This window comes from Panthera tigris, chromosome A3 (assembly GCF_018350195.1).
Source record: "Panthera tigris isolate Pti1 chromosome A3, P.tigris_Pti1_mat1.1, whole genome shotgun sequence".
Lineage (NCBI taxonomy): Eukaryota > Metazoa > Chordata > Mammalia > Carnivora > Felidae > Panthera > Panthera tigris.
In genome coordinates this window covers 85,162,689-85,176,613 of record NC_056662.1, presented here as the reverse complement: position 1 = coordinate 85,176,613, position 13,925 = coordinate 85,162,689, and the positions used below count along the sequence as shown (strand labels likewise).

At 39.5% G+C, this 13,925-nt stretch overlaps 1 protein-coding gene across 3 annotated transcripts in view; it reads right to left on the bottom strand.

The window, feature by feature from the left end:
• The window catches only part of APLF (aprataxin and PNKP like factor), an 85,095-nt gene that overhangs the window by 26,533 nt on the left and 44,637 nt on the right, over window positions 1-13,925 (bottom strand). For 2 of the 3 annotated variants that reach the window (XR_006215785.1, XM_042981603.1), the window contains exons 7-8: window positions 3,848-4,206; window positions 3,069-3,194 (exon numbers count right to left, since the gene is read on the bottom strand). Coding sequence is in view for 2 of the 3 variants with exons in the window: in XM_042981603.1 (XP_042837537.1) it covers window positions 3,069-3,194; window positions 3,848-4,206 (485 nt within the window). In the remaining variant the exon portion in view is untranslated. Of the gene's footprint in view, window positions 1-1,465; window positions 1,564-3,068; window positions 3,195-3,847; window positions 4,207-13,925 lie in introns of those variants that run through there. The other variant, XM_042981604.1, reaches the window with a different exon arrangement.

The following is a 13,925-nucleotide window of genomic DNA, read 5'->3' as shown; positions in this document are numbered from 1 at the left end:
CTTAATTCAGTTCAGGTCATGATCTCAGGGTTCATGGGTTCGAGCCCCATGTCGGGTTCTGTGCTGACAGCATGGAGTCTGCTTGGAATTCTCTTTTTCCCCCTCTCTCTTCCTTTCCCTCACTTGCTCGTGCTCTCTCTCTTTCTGTCTCTCTCTCCAAAATTAAATAAATAACCTTAAAAAAAAAAAAAACAAACAAACCATAATCTTAAGCCAATGGAAAGCTACCAAAAGCAGAGGGGAGTCAATACATGGAAAAAGGGAGCAGCTTGAGTGAGTTTCCCATTTTTATGGCTTTTCCACTGAGGACAGACCACAGGTGGTACATTAATTAAAACTGACAGAATTAAGAGAAGAAGTAGACAAACCCACAATTACAGTGGAGATTCTCACATCCTTTTCTCAGTAACTGATAGAACAACTACAGAAAAAAATCAGCAAAGATAATAAATACATGAACAACACTATAACTACCTGTCCAAATTGACACTTACAGAACCTTATTCCCCCAAATCACAGCATATATAAGTGCACATAATATGTTCAACAAAAACAGACCATATGCTGAGCCAAAACCAAATTTCAATACATTATAAATTCTAAAAAATGTATGACCACAAAACTAAATTATAAATTAATAATAATAGTATATCAAGAGCAACCCCTAAACATTTGTAAGTATTAGACAAAGGAGACTTTATAGCAAGAAGCATTTTAGAGACTAAGAGGGACATGATATTCATAGGACCAGGCAACTTTTACAATTTTTAGAACTGATATCTGATCAAGTCTCTAGCTCTAAATACCAATTATTAGGAAATACAGGAAAACATAATAAATGACAATTTGGTAATGCAGTCAGCAAAATCCAGACAATCAGACACTCCTAAGAAAAAATGGTTAGCTTTCTTCAACAAATACATTCAAGGAAAAAAAAGGAAGAGGAACGTATTGATTAAATAACTTAAGAAACACGGCTGCCTTTCGCCATATATGGACCTTAACTAGCTCCTAAATCAAAGAAGAAAAAAAGAGAGAGAGAGAGAGAGTGAGACAGACTATAAGAGAACTGGGATACCTAATAGGATCTAAATGATATTTATTTAATAATGGTGTTGTAGTACATTTTTATAAAGTCTTTATCTTTTAGTGATATACCCTAAGATACCTATGAATAAAATGGGATGAAAAGATACAACATCAAGGATTAACTTCAAAATAATCTAGGGGTAGGGATAGCAGGTGGAGGAGAGGGAAGTATAGAGGCAACAATATTGGCGAATACTTGAAAATAAATTATGGCTTCATTGGAACTTGTTCTACATTTCCCCCACTTATGGATATGAATAAAATTCTATATTACAAAAGTTCCCTAAAATATTCCCTAAAGTTCCCTAAAAAGGAAAAGGAATATCACCATGGCACCATGAGCTGTGAAAGGTATTTTATTCTAAAGATAGACAGATAGATAGTCAGACAGACAGACACACATTTCTTCTACAAGTCATCTCACTCAACATTGTTTCATCAGTACTTGGCATTTAATGATTCTTTGGGAAATATCTGTTGAATGAATAAAAGGGAGCAAGGAATTAGTTACTTCAAGGGTGTGTGTGTGTGTGTCTGTGTGTGCATGTATGCACATGTGTGTACATGCTTGTGTGAAATTTCCCTAATTAATAATGATACTGAGTACTTTTTCATAAGTTTATTCACTATTTGGATTTCCTTTTGGACAAAAAGCCTGTACATGTCACTAAGAGAAAAACAGTAGCAATTGGTTAAGTCCTCTTTCTGTACTCTGGATATACACCAACTATCAATTATGTGGTTGCAATTTTTTTTTTCTCATTTTGTAGCTTATCTTCACTTAATAGTGTCTACTGATGTATAAAAAAAAATCTTAATTTTAATGTAGTCAAATAATTAAATGTCTTCCATTTTAGTTATTGCTTTTTTATCTTGTTCTAGAAAACAATTCCTAGTCTGGGACTATGAAATAATGTTCTTACACATATCTTTAAAGCTTTATTGTTTTTTTCTTTCACGTTTTAGTTCTATGATCCATCTGGAATCCAGTTTTTGACTATGGTGTGAATTAGGATTCCAATTTTCTCTCTCTAAATAGATACCCTTATCGCAATAAAATTAATTTTAAACTGTCATACTTTTATCAATGCCTGCAATGCCCCTCTTCATAAATATGTCACCTGCATATGCAGAGGTCTGCAAGATGTTCTGCTGGAATGAAACAAAGCAATTTTCAAATAATAAGGCATAAGCTTTCTGATTTTTCTTTCTAGCCTCAGAGGATTATCCTGCATTCCAACTGAAAACCACAATCATAGAAACAGTAACAACTTCAAATAGAACTGTAGGTTCTGTAAACTGTTCCAAATTTATCTAAGAAAGATAGCTGTTTGGAATTAAAGCTCTCTAAGATTGGAATCACTACTACTTTCTTTGGTAGTTTGATTTATTTCTAGTTCATTCATTCATTAAACAAAGTTGCAGACACAAGGATAAAATAGTCCTTGCTGTTGAGAAACTTATTGTCTGCAGGAGATGCCATTCCAGTAAAGAAACAAATGCAATCTCATAAGGTAAATTCTACTGTGCCTGATACAGACAGGCAAAAGATGCTATGAAAGGAAAGAGAAGAAGGCACTCTTCTATGAGGATCGAGTTTCCTGTGTTGGCAAGAATGGTGGAGTGGCAGGAGTTGAGGAAGGCAGAGATAACATCCTGAATTGATTTATGTCACACTAAGGAGTCTGGATAGAGTGTACAATGGGGTAGCATCGACAGCTTTTCAAATACCTGATTTGCGTTTTGGAAAGTTAGAAATGAGGAACAAATTCAGGCACTTACTAGGTTAATAACTTCAACAATTTATGTTTATCTAAAAGAAACATTATAATCCTACTTTTGAACAAAATGAAAAGCTGCTATCTATGGACGTTTAAAGAGTAAAAGGCTTGAAGTGAGAAGTTGCCTGCAATTGCTTCTGAACATAGAACAGAGATTAAGGAGAAAAGGAATACAGCTAACATTTCAAGTGTACATACCTATAGCAAGATGCTCCATAGGGACATTCAGGCCGCTCATCAGCCTCATCTTGACACGTGACTTGTATGCCTCCATAATCACTATCTCCAGGGTGACTGAAGTGTTGAAAATGGACAGGATTCTTCCTAGGAGGGTGGCAAATATACAGAAAAAATAATTAATAGGGTGTACTAGAGTTCTAGATATACTACAAAAAATAATTTGTAAGATATGGCAGGAAACCAAGCAATACACATCTAATTATTCCAGAAATTGAATCAATGAGCTACATTGTTAAAAACAAAACTCATGACATCTACTCGGTACAGAGCTCTCCTGGTCCCAAAACAAAGTATCATGGTGATTCACAAACACAAGTAGAAAAATATAAAGAAAAAAGCACCAGCAGAATGCCTTAAACACAACTTACAATTCTCTTGATAGTTACATTATATACTACAACTGTTTATGAAGTCATCTTTCTAATATCTAAATAAGACATTACATAAGCAAGTGTTTAGGTCTGGGTGATTAAATTCTCAAGTCTGGACTGCCTAGTTCATGTCCTTGCATTAATCAGCATGTCTACATAGGAAACATTTAATTCCCTCACAGTATCTTGAAAGTCTCTAGCAGGATTTGCAGGAATGAATACTGAGACAGTGCAAACCAGTAGAAACATGATAAAGCTCCTAACCTTTAGGCCAATGTATTTTATTAGGCTTTTAACACACATGTACCACATAGCTACATGCTATGGAAACAACAGAATTTCGTGCTACCTGTAATTTCATTTTACCTGTAGCAGTTTGCCCCATACATACAGGATGTCCTCTTGATCTTGTTTTCTTCAGAACCTTGTGGAACTGAATCAGTTGCCTTTGCATGCAAAGTTTCAGGATTGGAGAGATCAGAACTGGACTCAGGAGGAGATCCTTGAGACTCCTCGTGGAAGGACTTGTCCTGGGCAGTCAAGTAACCCTCAGAACTTGCCTTCTTTATCTTGCCTTCTTTACCTCGTGTTCCTTTCATAATAATCTTATGTTCAGGAACCTTACCACGTTCCTCTATTGGGATTTCACTTCTTTGTGTATTAGCCTTCTTATTATTTACTTCTGCATTATTTAATATGATTGCAGAAGATGACTGCGGCATTTCCTACAAGGTAAATCAGAAAGAAGATACTAGAAATAAATGAAACGTACTTTAAAAGAAATATGTAAACTTAATAAAAGGCATGAAATTGCAAGATTCATTCAATATTATATTTTTTAAACTTCAAGATTCACATTTTAAAATTATTTAAAATGCTGTTTTCCATGTCTCTAATTTGGTAGCTTTAAAACAATCTACAGTTATTAGAAAAGGAATACACAGCTGTATCAAACCTTTACAATTATGTCAAACATTCACTGAAAAATAACCAGAAAAATACAAATGAAACATAAGAAAATACAACTTTGCTTCCAGTTGAACATAATCTTTCCCCCCAAAACTACTAGTCTTTTAAATTCCCCATTCAATAATGTGTCATGCTCTTAACTTGAACTGTCTTTATAATTTCTAAGTTATTGCAATACTTTATTTCTGCCCTCTAAATATAATCATGACTTTTTTCCTTTAGCTAAAATAAAACTGCTCCTCCCTCACAGAAAAATTGGTATGAAGGTGTGTCATGAAAGACTCAGAAAATAAATATGACTCCCTTGAAGTGGTCTGAACAAAAGTTTCAGTTTAACCAAAGGGTGTTTTGAACCAAGTAAATATTCTCATTAGCACTGCAGAACCTTTTTAATCTGTACTTACCACCAGGAACATTAAACCTAGTCATATCCTATTAAAAACAACTTTTTAATTACTTATACATCCTGTGGAGTGGAAACATTGTCAGATAAACTTCGGTCTTGCTGGTAACCACTTCTAGGATGTGATGACAACATAACAGGTATATATGAAGGTTCACACCAATTTATAACCAAGGACTCATGTATGCTGGCCTGCCATCTGGAGAAAGCTGGTTTTAATATTACTTAATAGCCAATGGCTCAAATTTCCTGAGAAGATACTAATTAGCATGACTTTTTTGGGACTAATTACTTAAATGTTTTGATAGTCTTTTCTTTTTTAAGAAACATAGTATGTAACTTTAAAATGCAATCCAAACTGACTAAAGACCTTGCAAAAGGAACCTAGTTCTTATGTTTCTTGTATAATAATAAACAACCCATGGGAAAGGCAATTGTTTGGGTACCTCTTGGAGCTGACCCTCAGCTGGTGGCATTCATGCCACACCTGTCTATAACACACACTCTTTTCTCCCAAGCTGCTCAGTTACAACCCAATCTCCTCTCCCTCCAGTACAGGACCAACTGACAAATGCCAGAGACTAGAACTCTGGGGTGGGAATGGGGCAATCCTGCCCCACCTCCCCACTTGGCAGTTCCCCACTGGGTCAACTCACCAATTTTCTTTCTCCCCGTTTAAGTAGAAGCAGGGCAGGTTAGCAGATGTTCAATAAAATGCCAGTCTCTTATTCCCTGTTGGCATCTCTAAATTCCACAATGAATTCTCCTGCACTTTGGGTTTTCAAAAGAGAGAACGTAACGTCTCCCTACAAACACAGCACTCCCTAAATCTTAAAATTTTCTGGCCTCTCAGTTCTGTTTGTATAAAGCCTGGGGGTTGGGTAGTGGACACTTCTCAAATCTTTCAATAAGCTTCACAAAGAAAGGCCTGGCTACCACTGCTGGGGGCTCCTTTCAAACATGAGATACCTACACTTAGTACTTTTGTCCCCAGCTCTGGGCCTCAGCAGCAGTTCTCAGATGATAGAGGGGAAAAAATCCCACTCAACATCCTGTCAGTCATGATAGGGAAAAAAAAGGACACAACTGGGGAAGTAGTTAAATAAATTAGAATCCATTTTTACCATGAAACACCGTGCAGAGGTGGAAAATGAATAGATCTCTCTCTATATGTATCTAAGGATTTTTAAATTAAAAATTAAATATATGTACACACACACACACACACACACACACACACATATATATATACATATATATGTTATGATTCCATTTAGCTTTAAAAAAAAACCCTATATACCTATGTGTATACTTACTTGTACAAATCCAAATAAAAGGTTTAGAAGGATACAAACCAAAATATTAGTAAGGCCAATGGGACTGAAGGATAAGGCAAATCAAGATTTTCACTTTATACTCCACATGCTCTGACATTCTATTTTTTGACAATAGCATGTATTTTTTGCCATTTAAAAAATAAAAAACAAACCAAAGAAAATGAAATATAAGATATGAAATGTTTAACATTATTTCAACTGTCCCCACTGTTTCTTAAATCTTCACAAAGAATAAGTTTAACATGATAATTTATTCTAAAAGAAAAAGGAGTGATAAAGACACAGATATCAATACTATGGATCAGGTGTTCTCAAATATATTTGAAGAGGCACAAAAGCTGGAATTCATAATGTTCTTTATGGAACTTCATGAAATATTGATACTCAGTAGACTTTTGGCATTCAAGAATTTAACATTCATGATTTCAATTATTTATAAATGATCCCCAAAATCCATTACATGCAGTAATTTGTAAGTTTGCTGAGACACAAATTCAACCTGTGCCAGTTACAGAGCTCAGGAGCCAGAGTCACTGAACTGGCGGGGGAGGGGATAGGAAAGATGGAAGGTACTCTGTACTTGGAAGAAGCAGAAGAAAGGCAGAGAAGTCCATGTGTTATAAGAACCCACACTGCTTATTTCTTAGATTTGATGAAAATATGAAGAATGAAATGTGGGAGGCTGAAGATTCATGATAGAGAACCCAGGTTCCCTTTGCTATAAAAATATACACTAGAGGCCTCAGGGATCAAGGAGCATGGAGTTAGTGTAAGGTGATCTTGGACTGGGAGGTGGTTGGAATGTACTATTAAGGCTATTAAAATAGTCTTGTTAATCCAGCATGCCCTCCCTTGCCCCTAAACCATCTGAAGTTTTAATGTACCAGAAGAGACAGGATAAAGAACTTCTTACCAATTCAAGTTCATTGAGGTAATTTGCTACCCTTGGAAAGAATGTCTGTATTAAGCTGCCTTAAAAGTCCTGCATTAGTCTTATTAGCACCCACATACTAAGGATTCAAAAATCCCAGCCTCCAGTGGCACCTGGGTGGCTCAATCGGTTAAGCATCTAACTCTTTATTTCAGCTCAGGTTATGATCTCACACTTCATGAGTTTGAGTGCTACATTGGGCTCTGTGCTGACAGTGCAGAGCCTACTTGGGATTCTCTCTTTCTCTTTCTCTTTCTCTCTCTCTCTCTCTCTCCCCCTCCGCCCTCCCCCCCCCACCCCCGCTCCTCCCCTGCTCATTCTGTGTCTCAAAAAAAAAAAAAAAAAAAGTCCCAATCTCCAGTCCCAAATTCATTCTTGAACTTCAAACTTATACTCAACCACTAGCTAGACATTGCTTCCTCAATATCCTTCCTACATACTTTGAACTCAAAATGTCAAAACTGAAATCCTTCCCTGAATTCTGTACCCAAGATTCTGCCAACAAGACTTCTCCATCTATTCTAGCCAGAAACTTGGAAGTCTGTCTTTCACTCCTTTCCCTCACTCTGCCCAGATCCAAGCAACAAGTCCTGCAGTTTTGTTTCTTAAAGATTTCTCTAACCCAACGGCTTTGTGTCATCCTTAATGCTACTAACCTCGGTCACATTCTCTTAATTTCTTGACTGAGATGTCCTGATCTCCTCCCTCATCCCCCTGTCTTTTTTTTTTTTAACGTTTATTTATTTTTTGAGACAGAGAGAGACAGAGCATGAACGGGGGAGGGTCAGAGAGAAAGGGAGACACAGAATCCGAAACAGGCTCCAGGCTCTGAGCTGTCAGCACAGAGCCTGACGCGGGGCTCGAACTCACGGACTGTGAGATCATGACCTGAGCCGAAGTCGGACGCTTAACCGACCAAGCCACCCAGGCGCGCCCCCCCTGTCTTTTATTTTGTTTTCTTTCCATCTCTCCTCTAAAGAGCTGCCAGGATTATCTTCGTGGCCAAAAACATTTCAAGGTCTTCCCTCTGCAACTGGTCCCCACTGCCAGCTCCAACCTCATCTCACATTATTGCCCAGCTTTACACTGAGAATTCTAAGAACAACAGTTCCCAGCATACTATTTGTACCCTCTTTGCTCCTGTACCTGCTACCCATCTACTTGGATGGAGTCCTACCTCTACCTCTTCTGCACCTGGTTCATGCCTACTCCTCTTCTGTTAAGATTCAACTCAGATCACTTATGCGAGGATCCCTTCCCTAGAAGTTGGCTTAGGCAGTCCACAAGGCCCCCAGAAAAATCAATGTGGTGTCACGTTATTTCATGATTTTGAAGTATGTCCCCCACAAGACTATGAACTACTTATCAGCTATCTTACTCACTTTTTATCCTACATTCCTTGCATATAACAGAAAGACTGCTGGTGTAATGATTATTAGAAAGGTCTTTGAAGTAAAAAATCATATTTTGATTATCAGTTTAGCCATTTCTTAACTTTTGAATATGAACAAGTTGATTTAAATTCTCAGAGTCTTGGAGCACGTGAGTGGCTCAGTCAGTTGAGTGTCCAACTTCAGCTCAGGTCATGATCTCACGGTTCAGGAGTTCGAGCCCCATGTTGGGCTCCGTGCTGACAGCTCAGAACCTGGAGCCTGCTTTGGATTCTGTGTCTCCGTCTCTCTCTGCCCCTCCCCTGCTCACACTCAGTCTCTCTCAAAAATAAATAAAAACATTAAAAAAATACAGTAAAATAAACTCTCAGAGTTTCAGGTCTCTTGATCTGTATACTGGGGATATTATCAATCAACTTCCCAGGATTTTCTAAAAATTAAATGAAATAAGTATATCTTAATGGTGGGTCTAGCCCATAATTAGGGCCCAATAAATGCTTGTGTGTATGTGTGTGTGTAAGTTGTTTTTATCAATGCCGTTATCAATGCCATTATATTACCACTATTTGTTTAATGAATGCTTACTGAATAAATGAATGAATAAAAAGATGTTTCTGCGGGGCTCATCAGAGCCATGCCATAAATGGCATTATATGGCTAGTCAGAAGCAAAGGATGTAGGATTCTTTGATGTACTAAACCAGTATCAAGGAGCTCTGGGGCATATAGCCTTACTTAAGAGATGGCTGCACAATAAGAGTTACATTCTTCATCTCCCCTGCTATTTTCGTAAAGAAATAGGAGTAAGACTCCACAGCAGGCATCTGTATACAGAGAAATGAAATACCTAACAGCCAGCATACTCACGTCAGCAATTATTAGCACAGGGGAAGCTGCATATACATACAGAACAGGCAGTGAAACCAGAAATGGCTCTCACTGCCAAAGCCTCCACCTCCATATATTCCTATACTCTAAATGCTCTGTTTCCAAGTCTGCTTCCAAATAACACAGATATAACAGAACTCTCTCCTTAGTGCTGATTTTTACCTCCTCCGTGAGACAGACTTTCATTTCAGTCTATTAGACAGCTTTCAGAGATATGCTACCACTGCCTCACTGCAAGCAGCTACTCCCTTCCCTCCCCCAACTGTCAAACCTACTCCTCTGTTGTGTTGAGAACATTTTCAATACCTTCTCCTCGATATGCCGTTAAGTCATCTGGTTCTGTTAGTTCTCTCTCCAAAATGTGTCTCCTATCGCTCACTCCTTTCTGGTCCCAAAGCCACCATTCTAGCTCAGGCCTTCATTCCCTATGGCCTCCCATGGCAGATTCTTAGGAGGTTCCCACCTCCATCTTACATACCGTTGCTATAGCCATCTTCCTGACCATCTTACTCTCCTTCTCAAAGTCTCTGAGGCCATACGATACAGTCCTGATTTCTATTCAGTCTGGTGTCAAGCGCCATCCTGATTTGTTCCCCAGTCTACTGCAGTGGCTTCCTCCCCTTATCCCGTCCACCCACATCCGCACACACGTCCATGCAAGCATGCAGGTGACACTCCAGTGTACATGTACACTAACGGGCCGCACATGCTTCCCTCCCTCCGTGCCTCTGCTCACACTGTGCCGTTCACTGACACTTCTTGCTGTCATGCCCACTTGCTAGCATGCCAGCCATCTTTCAACACCTAATACAAAATCTCCTTCAAAGAGATTAAATAAGCATCTTTCTCCTCCCCCCAAACATACACCTCCCCCCAAACAAACTATAATATAAGCAGCCAAGCCAACGTATCTAATGTGCTCAAGACAAATGAAGATAGTTTCAAAATACCACCCCACCCCCCCCAACCAGCTTTCAAGAATAAACAACCTATTTTTGGTAATGCCTTAAAGACTTTATTGAATACTTGGACCTTTCGATATTCTGGATGACTTTTTAAAAAATTCTTTCTGAATAACCCTGACTGCAGTCTTCAAGTTGGCAGGAAAAATGATACATCCAAACTACCAATAGGCCTACATTACACTCTATGATCAGTTGTTCAGATTCACACTTTCTGAGATAAACACTTGTCAAATTGTTGGTTTTGCCAAATAAATCACTAAAGCATCCTGATAGGGCAGAATAGCCTTTATCTTCAGGATGCTCTCAATTGGGTATTTTTGTTCTCTTTATATCTCTTTAATATCTTACCGCCTGAATGGACTTCTGGGATGCTCAGGGTTAACTGGCGAAGACTCCCACTATGACTTAGGAACTTGTGACCCCTGTAGCTAGACTGAGAGGTCAATATCATTCCACCTGCTGTATCACCTATTACTATCAGTCCCAAGGCTCAATAAGGGCATATATTACTAGAAGTACTCAAAGATTTAAATGTGAAAGTTAGATTTGGGTCAGACAAATATGGTTGGGGGGGGGTGGAAATGGAGGTAAGATTACATTATTGTAAATTGTTAGCTTAATATGCCACATTCTACGATGTCTAGTCAAGCCTATCAAACAGAAAAGGAGATGGGATTCAATGTGGGAGCCCTAACTCGGATTAAAAGGAATAGACAGCAGTTGGGTGGAGTACGCTCAGACCTCTTGGTCTTTCTGGAACTCATGTGAAACAGCAGTCAGTAGAGCAAGGTGCAGACTGAGGAGTCTGGCTCTAGGCCAAAACTCTATATGTGATCTTTCAAGTGCAAGTTTAGACAATCACAAGGCTTTGACTGGCAGGCCTCATGGGGGAAGCTGCCCTCCCCACATCAGACATGGTACACAGCCAGTATGCTACAGTTTCCTGGAAGGAGCTGTAAGCAGGGACTCAAGCCGTGCTGGACCAGCCATACTTATGGGACATTCCTTGCCCAGGTGCCTCCATCCAGAGGTCTCTTTGGAGAGGTGTGTGGGGGAAGGGGGTGATTGGCTAAGGCCCTTCTCTGGGATCTCCACTGAGATCTCCCTATGGGGGGCCTTGGCTGAGGCACAGGCACTTTTCTCTACTTTGACTCTGTACCTTTCCACTCCTAGCTCTTCCTCTTCTTCCTGCTGGTCTAGAAAGAGGCAGAAGCCTCTGGTTCAGGGCTCCTCAGCAGTTAGAAGATTCTCCATACCTTCTTCTACCTGACCCTTGCCAAGTGCCATTCCTTGGGACAAAATGGAACACTGGGAAGCTGACAACTCATTTCCCCCTTGGCTTGCATCGTCGCACTAAGTGAAGAAAGGCTTGAGTCACTTTCAGTTCAGCTCTTTGTCCTAATTGACCACCTTGACACCTGACTGCTCAATAGAGGCCAAGTCAAAACAAGAGAATCCCCTCTAGATACACTGAAATTCTGAAAGCCCTTTCTTCCTCATATCTGCTCTTTCACCTTATGGTATAACCCAAGTGTTCCCAACTGTTCCAAATCTCATTTGTTAGGCTGATCTCGACCAACTTAAAAACTACCAGTTTTCCTCCTCTGAATTTATCCAGATCTAACTATAGTATCCCCCCCGCAAAAAAAATACAATGCCTAGTATTTATTTCTTTATCAACCCCCTTTCCTCCATCTGTCTGATAATGAGTGCATATATGACTCAGAAAGGGGTAATTAAACTACTTCATTCTCCCCAACCACTATGAAGGACCTAAGTGGAGATTTCATGATCCAAGTCCCTAGAACTTAACACAGAAGAAACCACAGAGAAACTCTCATTTTTCCTCTTCAGCTGAACAACTAGACGACACGAGCCTGGAGCTACAAGTGACCATGTCGTACTCCAGGTGAAACAAGCCTGCTGACAACAATGAAGAACGATTCAAGAGGTAAAGATGGGAAAACCACAGACCAACATGATTGTGATCAAGCCCCTTGTCCCAGCTGGTCTTTATGATCCATAGTTCTTGGTATTTTCCTTTCCATTCTGGAAACTGAGTTATTCCTCATCTTTGTGTGACAGTCATCAAAGATGACTGCCAACAATTCCTTCCATCCTTTTATCCATTAAGCAGAGGAGTCCTTATCCCCTCCCCTTGAATCTAGGCTGGTGGTAACTTGCTCTGACCAAAATAATGCAGCAGAAATGACACTGCACCAGTTCCAAATGTAGGCCTTAAGAGAAGGATGCTTCTACTTTCACTCCCTTGGAAACCAGCCGTCAGGTAAAGATGCTGAGCCTAGATTACTTAATCATTAAGTGGAGAAAGGGAGGCCCAGCCAGCAGCCAGTCATTCAGTCAACCATTATGGAAGCACTATTCATGCAAGTAGAGCCATTTTGGATGTTCCAGCCGCTGCTAAGTTCCCAGCTGAAAGCAGCCCAGCTCAACACCAAAAAGGTGTCACAAAAGAATTGCCTAGTTGAGCCCAGCCAACCCACAGAATTATCAGAAATAATAAAACACTGTTAAGTCACTAAATATTAGGGTAGCTTGCTTACCAGGAACAGACAATTAACACGCTTTATAATACTATTTGCTTAAGTTGTTTCAGTTAGGCTTCCTTCTGTTTTTTGTAACACAGCCCTAATTAGATTATGTAAATCATGTAGATTATTTCTTTAACGTTAGTAGATTCAAGCACCCTCATGTTCACTCCCAAATTGGACAATTACATAACCCGTAAGGAGCTGCAGAAAGATGTAAGAGAATTAATGAGAAATATGGACAATTTCAGAGCAATTATCTTCATGACCAGACATTGAGTCACAAAGCCTGTAGACAGTCTAATTTGTGTGGTAGAGAAATCCATTATACCCCAAATGGAAAGACTTACATTTGAGTCCCGAGATCTCTAGCAATATGACCTTGGTCCACAGTTTCCTCTAAGGTGTTGAATGATGGTACATCAGTAGCTCTCACCTTTCAGTGCCATTAAAATTGTGGGAGTTTATTTACAATAATACTGTTGCACAGGCCCTGCAGATCAACTGAATCAGAATCTCAGGAATAGGGCCCAAGAGGGTGAAGGTGATTTCTGTCCCTTCTTTCCACTTCCTTTCTCTCCAATTCTCCCCAAGAGAATGTGATCCTTTCTAAGTAAATTGACCTACGTCTACTCTATAGTCCTGGCCAAACCATTCTTAGTCTCTTGTAACTGGTAATCTCCTGCCATTAGACTAACTAGGTGGGCCCAGACTCTTGTTTTCTCTCACTTTTAACTTTTTCCCTCCCCTGCTCCACGCTATAGAAACCCCTCAGGAGCAGCTGCCAACCAGTGTTAAAACTGAAACTGGACAGGGACAGAGCATGGAGTTTGGAAAGGCTCTGCTTGGCTTTTTAGTCTAAGTCACTTTTTCTGGCCCCACTTTACCAGAGAGCCCTGCGTAAAGTGTTATGAAAAGGTTATGGAAAATTGAGGCTTATTTCTCCTGTACTAGGGGAGATGAAGCTCCCTCAGAAACCCTAAGGAAGGAGAAGTAATGCTCCAGCATTCCT